General features: G+C 41.9%; 2 protein-coding genes across 2 annotated transcripts; both read left to right on the forward strand.

The window, feature by feature from the left end:
• Positions 1–6,753: 6,753 nt before the first annotated feature.
• LOC104960209 (serine/threonine-protein kinase ATR-like) lies at positions 6,754–9,633 on the forward strand (the record flags this gene model as incomplete). The annotated part of the gene is made up of 6 exons (XM_010788187.1): positions 6,754–6,904; positions 7,401–7,557; positions 7,803–7,956; positions 8,608–8,759; positions 8,935–9,043; positions 9,178–9,633. Coding segments are annotated over 6 exons (897 nt in total), but the record flags the coding sequence as incomplete, so codon positions are not given.
• Positions 9,634–10,290: 657 nt separating this feature from the next.
• Positions 10,291–13,972, forward strand: LOC104960207 (endophilin-B1-like). Its single transcript, XM_010788182.1, has 5 exons — positions 10,291–10,902; positions 11,107–11,248; positions 12,711–12,839; positions 13,182–13,315; positions 13,847–13,972. The coding sequence occupies exons 1-5, from the start codon at positions 10,846–10,848 to the stop codon at positions 13,955–13,957; spliced, it is 573 nt and encodes a 190-aa protein (XP_010786484.1). The 5' UTR covers positions 10,291–10,845; the 3' UTR covers positions 13,958–13,972.
• The last annotated feature ends 5,206 nt before the right edge of the window (positions 13,973–19,178 follow it).

Genomic DNA, 19,178 nt, shown 5'->3' on the forward strand with positions numbered 1-19,178 from the left:
ACCTACACACACACACACACACACACACACACTACTACTACTACTCTACTCACTACACACACACACACACACACACACACACACACACACACACACACACACACACACACACACACACACACACACACACACACACACACACACACACACACACACACACACACACACACACACACACACACACACACACACACACACACACACACACACACACACACACACACACACACACATGAGGTGAATAGCACATCCTCCACTGGAGAGCGAAGGAGGACCTCAGCCCCCGACAGACCATTACCCGTGATAGTCTGCACCAAACGTCGTAAACAAAATCGTCAATAAATTCCCAGTTTGTCGAACACCATCCTTTCATTCTTTTCGTCCCAATACCAAAACGGGGCACTGGAACGACACAGGGTTAACTAAAGAGTGGACAAGAGGATTAATTTCCACGACTGTGACTCACCCCCTAATTGTGCCGATAACTGAGCACACTGGACGCCTCTGCCGGACCTCTTTGTGTATTGAGGGTGTGAATACTTATGTGTGTTCGGTGTGTGACATTACTTATGGTGGGTGTGTGTGTGTTGGTGGTGGTGGTGGGGTTGTTGTGGGGTGTGGTTGGGTGTGTTGTTGTGTGGGGTGTGGTGTGGGTGTGTGTTTGAGGAGAAGAAGTTTGTGTGTGTGTGTGTGTGTTGTGTGTGTGTGTGTGTGTGTGTGTGTGTTGTGTGTGTGTGTGTTGTGTGTGTGTGTGTGTGTGTGTGTGTGTGTGTGTGTGGGTGTTGTGTTGTTGTGGTGTGTGTTTGTGTGTGTGTGTGTGTCGTGTGTGTGTGTGTGTGTGTGTTCGGGAATTGTGCTCGGGGACATTCTTATATAGTAGTAAAAGGTCATCCGCGTCATCGGTCTCTGATAATATTTTTTTAGGATAATGCATACAGTATTTTTCTATGTGTACCAGAGTAACTGTAAAATAGAACTACTCTTGTATGGTCTTTTCTTGTTAGGCCAACAACGGAACAAAGGTCTTGGAAGACGCGGACGAAAAACGGGCGGGGTCAGACCCATCACGACTAGGACCTGTAGTATAGACAGGTGGACGTCTTTCTTTGCACGCATAGGAAGTAATGAATACTTCTAATCTAAATCTCTTTCATTCCTGTCTAATAAAATTGTTTTAACATCCGTTTATGCGAGAATGAAACTGATCTGGACCGACACAAGTTTCATTGTTTTATAAGGATGTCGTTGCTCATTTCAATACACTGCGGTAATTTAAACAAACACATGGCATTAACCCAGTTTTTTTTTTCACATTCACGGTTTCCGAAATGTGCCCTCACCAATTACGGAGGGTTTAAACAAACTCACGTCAATGGAGGGACCTTTCAGTCGAACAAGTGGAAAAGAAAGAGCTCTAAAATGTATGTTCTATGTTGCACAAATTAATCCCTCGCAACTTCTCCTCTATAGGTGGCCATTTATGTAAAAAAAGGTCGAAACATGGTTCTTCTTGGTCCCGAAAAAAGTCAAAGGCGGACGAAAATCAGGAAACACGGTTCGATTCCATTGGTAGAGGGTCTGGTTCCGAGGGTATAAATTACCTGTCTGGTCCTACGGACCTTCTCCAGGGACGGGGGAGTGATTATCGCTTTGTTTTAATGAACATTTTTTTGCAATGTGCACACATTACCGACTTTAAGGTATTTTAGGTGGAGGTTCAGTCGAGTTTTGTAAAGTTAATCTTAGGACCAAAATTATATGTTACTAATAATATTGTTGTAATATTCAAATTTATTAACCTTATTGTTGTTAAACCCAATTGCTACCTCACAGTAAACCGGAAAACCTATAGTTTGAACCCAAAGGTTAAACTACAACCACAAAGGACAAAAAAAGTAAACCCGGAGGGGATTTGTGACTATTACAATAATGATGTTATTCTATCATCTAACGAAGGATTGGACTATGTCTTCTCGTAACAATTTGTGGTGTCATACGTTTATAAGGTATATTAAGAAACACTACCTGCGGTGACGTCTTCGTTCTCAGTTCAAGCACGTTATTTCGCGGAGTGACGTCTTTGACATCGAAGCACCAACGTCTTCCTCCTTAAACTTTAGTCCGGTACATACGTCTTACAAAAGCGCAACGTCGCAACGTTTTTTGTCTGTGAAGGACAAGTGAGTAGACCCCTTCTGTGTGACAATTTTAGGACGAGCGCGGCCTCCTCTGTGGCTCCAGTTAGAAGTTGTCACCGGAACAATACTTAATGTAGCTTGTACATTTTTGAACAACTCCATTAAAGAGCCTTAGTCGCGAAACGGGAACCGGTCTTGAATGAGAGGAAAGAGTGTCGTGTGTGTGTGTGGTGTGGTGTGTGTGTGTGTGTGTTGTGTGTGTGTGTGTGTGTGTCAGTGTGTGTGGGTGTGTGTGTGTGTGGTGTGTGTGTGTGTGTGTGTGGTGTGTGTGTGTGTGGTGTGGTGTGTGTGTGTGTGTGTGGTGTGTGTGTGTTGTGTGTGTGTTGCTGTGTGGGTGTGGTGTGTGTGTGTGTTGAGACAGGGGGCTACATGTGGAAGAGTGAAATGACGGAGGGGGTGCGGAGAAGACTGGTCTTGATGTAAAGGGGAAGTTGCGAGTCACAAGAAGGAGAATGAGAGGAGGAGGAGGGCAGAGAAAAGAGACGTCATACATGACACCTTATGATTACACTCGCCAGACTCCCTCGTGACAGTTGCAACAGAGTCGACACACTGTACAGCCACGGTCTCGAGGGTGAGGAGGGTTGGTGTCCATCAGGGTGGAGGGCGACCTCGAGAGGAGGAGAGAAATACAACTGTTTACTTGTTTCCATGGCCAGAGATGTGTGTTGTTTGAGAGCAGGAGGAGGGGGGAGGCCGACACGTAACGTAACAAAGGGAAACTGGGAAGACTCTAGTTTGGCCGTCACAATGGAGATTTCTAAACCTAATCCTAACTAGACCTACGCGGTGTCGGCGAAAGTCACACAACGAATGTAGTCGCTCTCCTCATATGGACCGGATCATTAATCTTTTCACACACTGATTATCGAAGTAAAACGTAAAGTATATACTAAAACTATATAAGTCTTTATTGTAAACACTAGAAACTACCTTTGAAACAATTCTTGACCTCTACTTACCTTTACTCATCAGAACTTACGGTAGTCACCCGTGCGCCCGTTACTTAGTAGGTGTGTCGAACCGCCACCTCGTCTATCATGGCCTCCTTTCGGTAACAATGATTAATCGAGTAAATTTTCCCACATAGTTTAACATTGAAATCGAGAATTTCGCAGTAGGAGGTTACATGAGGGATGGTAGTAAAAGGTAGATATTGGAGTTACTTCATTAGGAACCGTAATACGCTACTTTCAAAGTCGGAGGTAGGACTATAATTCTTATCTATTCAGACTTCCCATCCGTAACCTTCTATGCGAAATTCTCGATTTCATGTAAACTATTGGGAAAATTTACTCGATTAATGCATTGTTAACCGGAAAAGGAGGCCATGATAGACGAAACGTGCGGTTGAACACACCCCTACTAAGTAGACCCGGCGGTGACTACCCGTAAGGTTTCTGATAGTAAATAAGTAGGAGTCAAGAGATGTTCAAAGGTAAGTTTCTAGTGTTTACAATAAAAACTTATATAGTTTTAGTATATACTTTACGTTTTTACTTCGATAATCAGGTCGTGTGAAAAGTTAATGATCCGGGTCCATATAGGAGGAGGCCCGACTTACATTCCGTGTGTGGACTTTCGCGACACGCGTAGCGGTCTGTTTAGATTATGTGTTTTAGAAATCCATTCGTACGCCAACTAGATTCTTCCCAGTTTCCCTTGTTACTTACGTGTCCCCCCCCCTCCCTCCTCTCTTCAAACAACGCACCACATCTCTGGACTTGGAAACAAGTAAACAGGTTGTATTTCTCTCCTCCTCTCGAGGGTCGCCCTTCAACCTGATGGACACCACCCTCCGTCAGGCGCGCGCGCGACGGCGCGCGCCGTGGCTGTACCGTGTGTCGACTCTGTCCTGAACTGTACGAGGAGTGGCGGCGAGTGTAATCATAAGGTGTCATGTATGGACGTCTCTTCTCTCTCCCCCCTCTCCTCCTTCCCTCAATTTCTCCTCATTCGTGACTCCACCTTCCCCTTTACATCAGACCAGGTCTTTCCCTCCCCGCACCCCCTCCGTCATTCACTTTTTCTTCCACCATTTAGCCCTCTGTCTCCACACACCACACACACACACACACACACACACACACACACACACAACACACACCACCACACACAAAAACCCCAAAACCCAAAACACACACACACACACACAACACACACAACACACAGCACACACACACACACACACACACACACACACACACCACACACACACACACACACACAACCCACGCACACACACACACACACCACACACCACACAACACCCCTCCTTTCCTCCTTCCCATTTCCCCAACCCGGTTCCGTTTTCGCGACTCAAGGGTCTTAATGAGGTGTTTTCCAAAAAATGTCAAGCTAATTAAGTTGGTTCCCCGTGAAACTTCTACTCGGGATACAAGAGGAGGCGGCTCCGTCTAAATGTCACACAAGAAGGGGTCTACTCACTTGGTCCTTCGACAGACCCAAAAAACGTTTGCGACGTTGCCGCTTTTGTAGAGGTATGTAACCGGACTAGAGTTTAGAGAAAGTGGTGCTCGATCGTCAAAGACGTCACTCCGGGGCGGAAATAACTGGCTTGACCTGGAACGACAGACGTGCACCGAGGTTGTGGTTTCTTTTATATCACCTTATAAAGTATGAACACAAAATTGTTACGGAGAGACATAGCGTCAATCTTGTCAGATGATAGATAACATCATGTATTCGTAATAGTCTACAAATCTCCGTCACTGTGGTGGTGGTCCATGTTGGTTGTTGGGTAAGTATAACTGTGTTCAACTATAAGGGAATTTCCCGTTACTGTGTCAGGTTAAGCACACATTAGGTCGTCTAAAACACAATAGTTAATAAATTATGGAAACTATTATTACAATACTTTTATTATACATAATAATTTTGTCTAAGATTCAACTTTACAAACTCACTCGGAAGACCCTCCACTACAATACTTAAAGTCGGTAATGTTGTGGAACATGCTGCAAAAAATCGTTATAAAAACAAAAGGGCGAATCACTGGCCAAGTCCTGAGAGTCCGAAGGACAGACAGTAATTATACGCTCGGGAACAGACCCTCTACCAAATGGAATCGACCGTGTTTCTGATTGTCGTCCGCCTTGACTTTTTCGGACAGAGACATGTTCGACATTTTTTTACTAAATCGCGCGCCACTGAGAGTTCGAGGGGGATTTGGGTAATTTGTGCAAACATAGACATACATTTCTAATCTCTTTTTCTCTTTCACTTTTCACTCGAAGGTCCTCATTGACCGTGGTGGGGGTTTGTTTGTTTTAACCCTGTAATTGGTGAGGACATTTCGGGAAAAACGTCGAATGAAAAAAAAACTGGTTAATGCCATGTGGTTTTTGTTCTAAATTACGCAGTGTATTGAAATGAGGCACGACACTCCGTTATAAAACAATGAAACCTTGTCGTCGGTCCAAGATCAGTTTGTCATTTCGATAAACGGGATTCTTAAACAATTTTATTAGACACGGAATGAAGGAGATTTAGATTACGAAGTATCATTACTTCACTATGCGTGCAAGAAAGACCGTCCACTGTCTATACGTACGAGTCCTAGTCGTGATGGGTCCTGGACCCCGTTTCGTCGGGTCTTGCCAAGACCTTTTGTTCCGTTGGTTGGGCCTAAGCAAGAAAAGACCATACAAGACGGAGTTCTATTTTTACTAGTACTCTCGGTACACACTAGAAAAAACGTTCGTATGTCATTATCCTAAAAAATATTTTACAGAGAACCGATGGACNCTTGATTCTGATTGGCCTGAAGACATTATCAAAGATGTTCTATTGAGAAGACGATCACTAGGTGACAAAAGTTTTCAAAACCGTTTCTGGTCTTCGGTATTTCCAGACAAGTGGCTACTGAAATCAATCTTACTAACTGCTGTCTGTGCAATTCTCGGCGCGAGTTGGCGGACTTTATTTTGCTTACTTTAACATCATTTTTCATGGTGGGGCTAAGCCATTTCTTGGTATGGGTGTAGCCTACCCCAGCCATACCCTGGCGCTGCCACTGGTGGGATGTATGGGGTGGACCATTCTGCACATGCGTTAAATGTGTTAAATATTTTAACGCAATTAATTAAAAAAAATAATTACCGCCTTTAACGCGATAATTTTGACAGCATTAATTATAATATATCGAAATAATGACTTGGTATCTTAACAATTTTTTTTTTAAAACAGTTAATATATTGGGAAAGATTGTCATTAGGAAGAACATTTATTTTATTTGTATTATATATATTACAATTCAGGTGTTCACTCAGTTGTTACACACAGCACAACACACACACACACACACACACACACACACACACACACACACACACACACACACACACACACACACACACACACACACACACATACATATGCAGTACATATATATATACAAACAGTATACACATGCACACAAAGTTACACCTTGAAAAAAGGTTAATTTCTTGATTGTTCTAGATTTCTTTTGTACCTAATACATTGGTAACTCAGCAGTATTTATAGTATGTGTACGTGCTATCTGTGTGTGTAGTGCCTTCGTAAGGATGCTGAGTCGAGACGGAGGGAGCTGCATATCCGTACCTACGCTGTGATTCCTCTCAACGAGGAGTGCGGCATCATCGAATGGGTCAACAACACGGCCGGACTGCGACACATTCTCACCAAGCTGTACAAAGAGAGAGGTAATAATAATAATAATCTTTTATTTGTATAACACCTTTCATACAACAAGTGCAGTCCAAAGTGCTTCACATAGACATTTCTCAAAAAATACAGATACCAGTAAAAGACATCAAAACAAACTAGAGTAAACATATATAAAAAATACATTTAGATTAAAGGTACAACGATGAAATTGTGCATTAAAAGGAGGATAGTGCAAATTCAACACACAATCAGGTGACGGGTTAAAATGCATTGAGAAAGTGCAGGAGTTTGCTTCCTAAAAGGCTCAAATGTAAAAATGTGTTTTGAGTTTATTTATTTTTAAAGACTTCCACCGAGCTGGCTTCCCTGATGTCTACAGGTGTTTTGTTTTTATAAAGAAAAACAATAACGGACCAAGGCAGCTCCCTTGTGGAACCCCATGGAGATACACTCACACGTCAAACCCCCCGTGAGTAAGATACATGTTGTGAACATATTTAATTTGGTCATATTTGTGGGTGTGTTTTCTAGGTATTAACTTATCAGGTAAAGAGCTCAGAAAGCTTATCCTGCCGAAGACGGCCCCCTTTGAAGAGAAGCTACGAATCCACAAGGAGGTGCTTTGTGTTCGACACATTCCTGTGTTCCACGAGTGGTTCCTCCGGACCTTCCCCGACCCCACATCATGGTACGACCCTAAATGTAACTCCACAATTCAAGAGGGTCAATGTTTCAAAGCAGTGTAAATTATATTATTGTGTTGTGTGTGTGTGTATGTTATTACATTTAGGAAGCAGTTTCAGTTCTGGATTTAAAGTTTAGGATGTTTTTCCGGTTGGTTAAATGTTTAAAAAGGGTCAAGATCAAGTTTGAGGTTAAATTACTGATAAGGTTTACATTTTTCATAATATCTCTCACTGTGTGTGTTTACAGGTACAGCAGTCGCTCTGCGTACTGCCGCTCCACTGCTGTGATGTCCATGGTGGGCTACATCCTGGGTCTGGGGGATCGTCACGGAGAAAACATCCTCTTCGACTCTTTCACCGGGGAATGTGTTCACGTCGACTTCAACTGCCTCTTCAACAAGGTTTGTCTCAAATTCTCTCAAAGGTCCCCTATCATACTGTTTTTCATCTATGTATGATAGGTCTCAGATATATACAAAACATGTCTCTGAAGTGTTTGTCTCCAAACACCAAACAGATCATTGCAGCATTACCCATAATCCCCTCTGTTTCAGCCCTGTTTCCAAAGTGCTGATTCTCTGTCTGTTACTTTAGATGAAAATAAGGAGCCCCTCCCCACGCCCCTCTGAGAGATATTTGGTTAAAAAGAACACAATGGTGCTCTAGGAGGAGATTCAGGTGATAAGGGGGAGGGGGGGGGGTTACCTTGGTTGCTGATTGGCTAATGGTTACACAAGCCAAACAATCGTTATGACATCATAAAGTGGCCAAAATCTGATCAGCTCATTTTCAGACAGGTTTTTATAGAAATGGATCAGGACAAAAAGAGAGAGAATCTTTCAGAATCTCTTTCCACAGAGGGGACACATGTAGATGAAGAAGAGACATGAAGAAGAGGATTTTGTATAATAGGTGACCTTTAAGTAAGAATTATATATTATAATGAAAAAAATCTTAGAATTTGTTTTAAATATAGTTTTGTATACCCTGCCTTCTGCTAGTCTTATCTGTACCTGTATTTCTGTAATGCTCCTTCTGTCCCTCTCCATTAGGGGGAGACGTTTGACGTGCCTGAAGTGGTTCCCTTCCGTCTGACCCAGAATATGGTCCACGCCATGGGGCCCATGGGCACCGAGGGTCTCTTCAGACAGGCCTCTGAGGTGACCCTGAAACTCATGAGGGACCAGAGAGAGCCGCTCATGAGGTACACGCCAAAAAATACTCTCGAGTACAAACACAAATCTATTTTAAAGGCCAGGGTTTAAAGCAAAAAGCATAAACTTACTTTCTACATCCAAGGTTTTTCTCTGTCCTAAATGTATATAGAGTAACTCCATTTTAAAAAAGATTCCAAATTAAACATTTCTATTTCCTCTTAGTGTGCTTAAGACCTTCCTTCATGACCCCCTGGTGGAGTGGAGTAAACCAGCCAAAGGAGGACTTTCTAGAACGCAGGCCAACGAGACAGGAGAGATAGTAAATGAAAAGGTGAGTGCAGTCTACGCCTTTCTATGCAAGTATGTTTACACGCCTCAGAGCAGCATACAGTATAACACATAAATGCCATATTTTTGCTATTACTATAACTGCATTGTATATCTTTCGCCCTTCTTCTCTGTCAGGCGAAAACCCACGTGTGTGACATCGACCAGCGACTGCAGGGTGTCATAAAGAGCCGGAACAAAGTGCTGGGTCTACCTCTGTCCATAGAGGGACACGTCCACTACCTCATACAGGAAGCCACTGATGACAAGCTGCTCTGTCAGATGTATCTGGGCTGGGGACCCTACCTGTAAAACATGCCTTAGTTTACAAAAAGAAAGCATTTGAAATCAAGTTCAGGGGAATTTAAAAGGTTTTTCTGTTATCCAAAGCCTACACAAAACAACCAGGAGTGCCCTGTAAGGTGGCTCCGAACACCCACGACTGTTCTTTATGATTTAACCTTGTATGTTCTAGTACTTCTATCCATGTTAAGTTTCCTGTTTCTGGAAAAAAATATTATTTTTGTATTCATTCCACTTGTAATAAAGGATTTGTGTTTTTCAGATTTGATGCTGTAGGTAAATGTGTCTTCTAATCTCTTAACCCTCCTTAGATTCTCTTCAGCAGTCAGATTGTTTTAATCCTGTGTGTGTGTGTGTGTGTGTGTGTGTGTGTGTGTGTGTGTGTGTGTGTGTGTGTGTGTGTGTGTGTGTGTGTGTGTGTGTGTGGTCCAATCAGCTGATCCTTCTCACAGGAGCACCAATTACAGCAAAGTGTTTGCTCATGAAAGCCTTAAGACGCCGATAAAGCCTTTGTGAGGTTAGTAGTGTGAGGGATGTTGGATTTCTTTTGTAAGCAGGAGTTGTGTTGTCTAGTCATGCGTTCAGACACTCAAGCGGTCACTGTATTTTTTGTAATTATTTTTCTTATTTTTGTAAATGCCTGGCTGCTGTTCCAGCTTTCTTTTGGATAAAAGTGTTGTTTTTTTAATGAAGAGGATCTTTCCAATCCAGCACTGGATATATGGGCTATTTTTGAGGATTTTAAAGATTCACTGTTGTCTTTTTACTTGATGGGTGATGGCATATTGTTTTCGTGTCCTAGAGATTTTCTCGTTGAATAGAATTCACATTTTGTAAATATGTCACTTTTTTTATTGTATCTTTTGTTGGGTGGCGTAGGCGCGTTGAGATTACGTTTTTATTTTGAAAGGCCCCACCGGAAGTTTCGGGGAATCTTTTTTTATTCTCATCGTAGATTTTAAATCAAATTTGTTTCTTATTTTCACCCAGGTAAAGACCGTTATTAAATCATATACTGTCATTCATTTTCTGCCAAACGTACTGGTATTTTAAAAAACAAAACACGTTGCGGTGACGCCAGCGTTTAAAGCAGCAAATCAAAAGCGCTAAAAGGAAACAGAGATAACGGTAAACACAATACCATGGATGTATAAACCTGACATAAGGCCTGTTAGTGTAACTTAAAAATCAGCCGATACAGCCTAACAGACGCTGTAAACAAACAAACAGCCAACTCGTCAGTGAAGGAAAGACACGGCATGACTGGAGGATAAACCCAGAACAACACGGTGCCTGCTGCTGCACGCGCGCTGTCTTCATGGGTTCGGTTGCTCAGTGATAACGGACAGTAATCTGGCCGGAGGTTAACGGTTGTTGTTGTTGCCATGGCGAGGTCAGCTGCTGGTTGCTGTCGTGGCTCTCTGGGCTTTTTATAGTCCTACTGGACAGTTCACCTTCTGTAGGACAAACCGAAGACAGCGCGCGACCTTGGAGGACGTTGCCATGGATTTAACGCGGCTGGCTGTGGATGCGGGTCAGTTCATCAACCGGGCCGTTCAGGTAATAAATGAACGGTAATGTAAGAAATAAGTAACGTCAGTCCTAATTAAACACGTTATGATCGCTGTCAATTGTAACCAAACCGTGTTAAGACGTTAATGTCACCCTAAATGACGGGTTTATGACAACCAGTCACTTTCATAGCAGCAGGTCAATAAAACGATACATTAAAACGTGTTTTTGTTCTTCTGTGATCCGACCCAGTACACGGAGGAGAGTCTCGGCCAGGCGGAGAAAACAGGGCTGAACTCCGGGCTGGAGGAGCGCCTGGCCCTGGTAGAAGCCACCAAGACCTGGACAGACCAGATCATCTCCCAGACTGAGGTTCTACTGCAGCCCAATGCAGGTTAGAAACTGTAAAAAAGGGTTTTTATTCGTTTAGTTTATTTTAATGTTCAGCAGGTCCTGAAAGTATGTGATGACTGTCAGTTTTTGTTGGTTATTCGACAGATATGCACAGACAGTCGGCAGTCAGAGGGTTAGCTCACATCCAAGCCCTCATGCAAAGTGACTATCAATAATTGGTTTGAATCACATAAAATATTCATCCGTGCTAGCTGCTTGCCCATTAATGAAAAATATGCAAAAATAATATATTTTATTATAAAAAACCTAGCCGATATTAAATGTTCTTTTATAAGAAACACCTTCTTTTCATTACTGAGTTGTTATGAATTGATTATATGATAAGAAAATATATTTTAACGATATTCTAACAGCATCCATGTCATGTATGTAACTCTAAATTAATACCAGATATTATTACTACACTGGAAAAATAAGACTCTGATATTTTTGAGAAATGTTAGTTTCCAATATATTTTATGATAATGAATTGCTTTATTTATTTGCAATAGCTTCCATATCACGTGAATCTAATTGAACCCAAGTTGCACACACCTATTTGTATTTAATTCTATTTTCATATGAAAATATCAAAACAAATATAGGTTAGAATATTGTGCTGTATACAAGCCAAACAGTTTGCTCTGATGAACACATCCTTATGGCTGCACCGAACTAAACGTTTAGGACGTGTGCTTTATTTCCAACTAATTGCCACTATACATTTGCACTCTACATACAACCACTGAATAATGACTCTGCTGTTTGCTCTTCTAGAAACATCCCCTGTGTGCCCTTCTGTTTGCTCTGCTGTGATTGGCCTGTTCAGATGAATGAGGGATGTTATTATTTTGCCTCCACTTATCTCCACTAATGGAATTATGAGTGGATGTGGTCTGCAGTCTATCAAATAAGGGGGGCACTCAGATGCTGTAAAGTAAACTCATGTTTGTTCAGCATCGAGGATATAATTGAATATCGACCGAGGGATTTTAGTCTCTATGAAGAATAATCTTTGTTTACCCTACGATATATACCTCATGGGCCTATTGCAGAGACCAGCCTGTAGGAGCCACATATGAAGCCATTTCTGTGTTTGTTACGATACATGTTTTTTGAGTCACTATAGGTGGTGGGCGTGTCATTGGATTTGTGTGGTGACGTTTGTGCTTATATCCGGTATTATATATATTTGCATTCTGTCCACTGTCTCACATTATGTCAGGTGTCAATGCTTGTCCTATAGAACATAGTAGTGGTCATGCTTTGACAATAATTGTTTTCTACTTTTATTTAACAGTGTTTTTTTTAAGATTTTTATTTTAATATGTTTAATATGTTTTGGACTTTTGCAGTTCTTTTTATCTTAACTGGTTTATTGTGCATAAAATATAAAAACACATTCTCAGTGTTTTTTTAAGAGAAGATAAACCTAAATGAAGCTCTTGATCCTTGATGACCAGGAGCCCGGTTGGAGGACCGGCTCTATGAGCAGCTGGACTGGAGCGTGCCCCCTCGGCCTCATGCTCATGAGGTCCTGGGAGACCACATGACCCAGGCTGGGCTGGAGATGGGGTCCAACACACCCTATGGTGAGTGTACATTAAGTCAAAGTCAACTTTATTGTCAATCTGTCAGTTTGTGTACACTGTACAGACAGAGAGATCGAAATACCGTTCCCCACAATCACAAAAACAAAAACAAATATATATCAAAATAATATGTATGCAAATATCTATATCCTATACATACACAATCAAAAGACACATTTAAACATATGCACACATTAAGACTTAAATAAAAGCACAACAATCAATATATAGAAAAATAACAGTCACTTCAATATCTTTGAAAATGTACATTAATCAGTATCAACATCATTAATAGCCAGCGTGTGTTCTTCGATTAAGAACATCAGTATGTTTTGTGTTCAGGAACTGCACTGCTCAGGTTCGGAGAGACTCAAAAACGGCTTGGTGAGATGGAGAGGAATTTGGTCCAAAGCACCAACATCCACTTTCTCACCCCTCTGAGGAGTTTCACTGAAGGAGAATACAGAGTCATGCAGGTGACACACACACACACACACACACACACACACACACACACACACACACACACACACACACACACACACACACACACACACATTGCCCTTATGATTGTTTGAATGTTATTCCCGGTAATTGCCTCTCTAATCTCTTCCTTTGTTCTGTTGTAATGCAAAGTTTATAGATTGTTTGTATACCTAATAGCACAATGAGTAGGATTCTCCTAAAAAAAAAAACAATTTTAAAGACCCATGCCAACATAATCCCCACTAGAAGTGTGTGGCGGCGTCTGCCTTTCTCCTTTCCTTTTATATCTGCTGTGATCTGGACATTTCTGGGCGTCACCCTTTATAAAAACATAGCCACCACATGCAGATTGTCAACATGCAAACAAATGGAAATCTAGGGAAATGGCACACAGGCAAAATTAGGCGACTCTGAGGAAGACTTTTCACCTGCTGGCGAGCACTGTTACACGGTGTTTACAAACCACACATCATACCAACTGTACTTGAACATGGCTTTAAAAAGTGTTTGTTTGTTCATAGGATGAGCGCAAGATGTTGGTGAATAAGCGTTTGGACCTGGATATAGCTAAAACCAGACTGAGAAAAGCCCACGAAGCCGACAGAGAGGGCAGAGTGAGTAACGAGTCTTGACCTTCACTTATACAGTAAATATCCTTCAATACATTTAACATACTGTCATCAATTTAAAGACACACCAAAATCTTCGTTTTTTTTTAATCAGTCATTTACAGTACCGTAATTTTCGGACTATAAGCCGCGCCTTTTTCCCTATTTTTCGACGCTGCGGCTTATATAACGGTGCGGCTAATCGATGGATTTTTACAGCTAGTGTGTGTGTCTGGTGTGTGTGTGTGTGTGTGAAAATCTACAGGTTGAAACATCGATTGTTGAAGAATGGGTCTTGATTCGGGTTTACTCGGTTTGTTATCTTGGATTAGGTACTTTGATTGTCTTGTACGAAATAAGATATGTTAATATATAGTCGACCTTCAAAATTAAATTTTTCAGAAGAGATATTGTCGTACCTTCTTATCAACATAGTCAAGGGGGGATAACACGTACTTCGCTATTCGTACCTGAGGTGAGACTCTCTAAAGACTCGCCGTTGTAGACCCGCTTCCTCTCCTGCCTCTTACTTTGTCACTGAGTTGAGTCACTTGGTTTGCCGTTTCCAAGTCGGTACGGACAGTTACACCACAAGGAAATAGAAAGTGACTGGAAATGTCGGTAAACTGGGCGTCCTTCGACTTGTACCATTCTCTGTCACTCGGTACATCTAGCAGAGGGTAGCCGAAAACGTAAGTCCAAGACTGTTTCTACTTTTCGTCCTTGACGTTACCTCTTAATAATGTCATTATAAAGCCTGATATTCCGCGTGGACTTATGATTCGGTGGTGTCGTTCGCCGTATGGTAGAGCCAAGGTTGAAATAAACGCGCGATGGTATAGAGTGAGAAAAGGCGGAGGTCGAACAAGGACGACCTTGGGCGGCGAATTCGCACCCCCAGCGCGCGCTGGCCGGTACTCTCGGGGTATTCAATTTCNTATGTGATTAACATGATGATTCAGCCTCTATGGAGATAGACATATGACAAGCATGATCATTTCTGACGTGGAGCTAATCTGAAGTAAACATTGAATACTGCTTTCTATTCCTCCATCTTGTTACTGTGGAACTCCCTCTCTTGGATATCAGCATGTGAAGGACACTGTTCAGGAACTAGTTGATGCTCTGTATGTGATGACTACTTCCATTCTGGAGAGGATCAGAAATACACGGATCCTGAGATTGAGTTATTGAGAAAAAGTCGGAATTTTGAGAAAAAGTCAGAATTTTGGAATTTGGAGAAAAACACAGAATTTTGAAAACATTTCAGAATTTTTTTTAAGAGACAGAATTTTGAGATTTTTAGAGAAAGTCGGAATATTTTGAGAAAGTCCAAATTTAGAGAAAAAGTCAGAATTTTGAGATTTTTTGAGAATGTCCGAATTTTTAGGGAAAGTCATAATTTTGAGAAAAAGTCCTAATTTTAAGAAATTTGAGAAAAAAGTCCTAATTTTGAGAGAAAGTCAGACTTTGAGAAAAAGTCGGAATTTTCTGAATTTTGAGATTACCTAGAAGAACCGGTATTCCTCCATCTTGTGACTGTGTAACTCCCTCTCTTGGATATCAGCATGTGAAGGACACTGTTCAGGAACTAGTTGATGCTCTGTATGTGATGACTACTTCCATTCTGGAGAGGATCACAGATACATGGATCCTGAGATTGAAGCTCAAGCAGTTGTGCTGGGAAAATTGTGATTTTGAAGCTTCTCAATTTTCTCAACCCATGTAGTGTTTCTTTGAGAAAATTATACTATTTCTTCATCTTAAAAAAAAAAGTAAGGTCACAAAACTGAACCACATAAAGGTTTATGCTTTGGAGAATTGGGGTGTAGACAGGACACTAACATGTGTTCCTATTAATGAGCTCTCATGGAGTGATCATACTTTTTTCCCAATGAAAATAGGAACATGATTTAAACTGTTAGATTCAGAAGCCAAACACAACCTCAAAATGTATGCAGTATGGCATGGGATCCAACTTTTTATATTCCAAGCTATAACTCTGGACATCTGGGTTCTCAAAGAACACAAGACTATTGAGAGCAGTATAAAAAGCAAATGAATATATTTTTGCCATTAATGACTTATGTTATGATTTTGTTTCTCCTTGCAGCATCCCAATCGTCCTCTGCTCCAATAACTGTCAGTTAGCGATTGGTCATGAAGTTACGCAGCTGTCCCCAAACAACCACGTAGCCGACGAGCCTGTCGGGTTAAATCAGGTCACTGCAGTTCCCATAGAAGTTCACAACAACCCAGACTTCAGCCAGGATTCATGGACTGCGAATCCACCGGCCTCCACTGAAAAATCAACAGCTTCCACTGTAACCACACAGCAAAATAACAACAACAACAACTTATTTTCTGATGGCACAGCAACCAGCCACTGTTCAGTCGTCAATCAAGCACTTCATCATGTCTCTACGGCTAACTCGGACAGTCACTGCACCAATCAGATCGCAGCGCTCAGCAGAACAACGAGCGCACAAAACAACCCAGCAACTGCTGAAACAACCAATGGTGCGGGTAGGGGGACTACAACAGTTCCCCCACCTTCTCACCTCACTGGAAATGAGTCTCACAATGGGAATGCATCAGCCAGTGACACCGCAACAACTGATGACATGACAACTGAGAATTTAACAACCAATGGCATGTCGGCTGAGCCCCAAACAGCCAATGAAATTGCAAGCAAGCAACCCACCATTAACGGAGAAGATGTCCAGGAGTCATCAGCCAGTCAGGATATGGGTCAGTAGCTGGGACTGACTTTAGATTGAAGCTTGAGCAGTAATTAGCAGTGTTCTTCAAACAATCCGAGAGTACAGACTGCACTATAAGAGGCAGATAGACTATCATTAGACCACATTAATTAATCCCATAGGGAAGATCATTTGAAGTGGTTGTAAAAGTGCTTATTTTTCTAAACGTGATATAGTGCCACATTCATTTTAGCCTTTAACCATAATCATATAATATTCATGTTGTATGGAAATGATGACTGTTGTGTATCAGTCCCCTCTTGTGGCAATGGCTGTAATATTTTGAACTGAAAAGTGGTTTTCAGACTCTTATTTTTAGATACAAATCCAAACTAATGAAGCTTTGTGCCAAGTATATATGATCAGTGTGAAAACGTTGATTGATTTTGAAGTGAATCTGTGTTTGTTTCCATGTGCACACTGTCGCTTGTGTTTACAGCTTTTGCAAATCTCTTACACCTTTAAGGAGAAGTGAGGTCTGTCTGTTTTTGACTCTGCCACCTCTGAACTCTTGTTACTGCCATGAGCTCATTTCCCATCTGAAACATGTTACTAACATGTGTTAGTGACTCCGGCCAGGCGCCCAAACACCAGGCTGAACAGGACCTTTATGCTGCAGCATGGGTTCAAATATGTTGCCTCATGCACAGTCTGGGTGTTTCCCCTCACACACAGTCAAATCAAAATACGCTCTTTTACCCTTTTAACCCATTAGGTGAACTGGGTAGAAGTTTCCAAGTCCAGATGTTGTTAATTCTCTTTGTGAGGGCAGAAAGGCTCTAACTGTGGTGTGGGTCTGCTCTGGGGACCCAGGATGGAAACAAACACACTAATGTAGCAATGACCCTACTGATGTAATCATGAATCAGCTCTTTGCTCTTTGTCGTAGATGTGTGTGTGAATGCATAGTCGCTGCCAGTTCTAAACTGTGTGTCCATGCAGTCATGATGTACGTTGAGCTGATGTCAACGTGAGGTTTGATTCATGTAAAGATGTGGAAATAAATATGCAAACAGTGAGGTCATTTCAATCCAAGGCAAGGGTGGATCTTTTTCTGTCCGGTCGAGATGCTTCTGTCATTTCCTCACCTTTTACTAGTGCTATTTCTTATAACACACACACACACACACACACACACACACACACACACACACACACACACACACACACACACACACACACACACACACACACACACACACACACACACACACACATCCTTGTCATGCTTCCCGGACCAAGAACAAGTTATATTTAAAAACAATTTCTGACTCTGTAATGCTTGGCTTCCTTCACTGATTGCAATATTATGAAAATTGTATCAACCGGATAATTGGGTCAGATGGTGTGTGACGTTCGCCACAACCTCTGCACACACACTGAAACACTACTGTGTGTGTGTGTGTTTGTGTGTCTACATCATCATTGCATCTATCTGTAGTTTTGACTGGTGTCCCTCCCCGTAGCGTACAATGTGTCGGAGCGCTAGCCAATAGGAGCCTGAGTGTTCCATTGTGATGTCACTATGTTGCAGAAAGTAAACAAAGGAGACCACACTACAGGAGAGGGAACCCAATGCAGAATAGCGACTCTTTATTTTATTAACATTAACATCAAAAGGTAAACATGTACTGTGTGCGTGTAATACTTTATCGATAGATGTTGTTGGTGTCGGCAGGCCTGTGTTAATTATTCTGGCTATTAATCAGACTAATGGACCAATCAGGAGCTACTGAGTCTGTAAGTGTACCCCCAGGCTCGGATCCACCTGGATCAGCAAGGCCTCAGCTCTACTAACTCCTGAAGAACCAGGCTCAATTACCTGCTGTTTCAATGCAGACGACGCACTCTGTAATGAGGTGTGGCCCTGCCTAAGGGTGAGGGTGGCAGCTGTGCAATCTTACCTCAAAGCAGGAGAGGAGAGCGCAGATTTATTTAAATTAGCCCAATCCAAAGGGTGGGATGATTTTATTTGAAGAAAATGATCCACGCTGTTACAGGGTTTTACCTTCTCTCGTTACAATGTGACAATCATACACAATGATTCATGCTGTGTCATCCAATTACTCATATGAAACCTCAATTCACAGATTTACTTTTCTTATTGTATTTGGTTAATCTCTCACCTGTCCCTCTTTAGTTGCACTCAACAACTAATCTGGCAGAATTCAGAGGAAGTTCCTCATAGGTGGCCGGTGATATCAAACTCATTCAAAAACAAAACCGAGTTGAGAGAACTCACCGAGTTGAGAGAACTTACCAAGGAGAAACCCCGCTCTGGAGCTTTCTCCCTCTCAGCCAGAGCTTTGATGCTGCACACAGGGACAGGAAACCAAAGACACTCCTTCATACCCTATGTGGGGAAAGGTCATGACCTCTGGTGTGTGGGACTGGACTTGTCTCCTATGGCAGTGTTTCTTAAACTGTTTCATACCAAGGACCACTTAACCAATAAAAAACCCTCACGGACCACCTGACTCCAC

Source organism: Notothenia coriiceps, unplaced genomic scaffold (assembly GCF_000735185.1).
Source record: "Notothenia coriiceps isolate Sejong01 unplaced genomic scaffold, NC01 NC01_scaffold00031653, whole genome shotgun sequence".
NCBI lineage: Eukaryota > Metazoa > Chordata > Actinopteri > Perciformes > Nototheniidae > Notothenia > Notothenia coriiceps.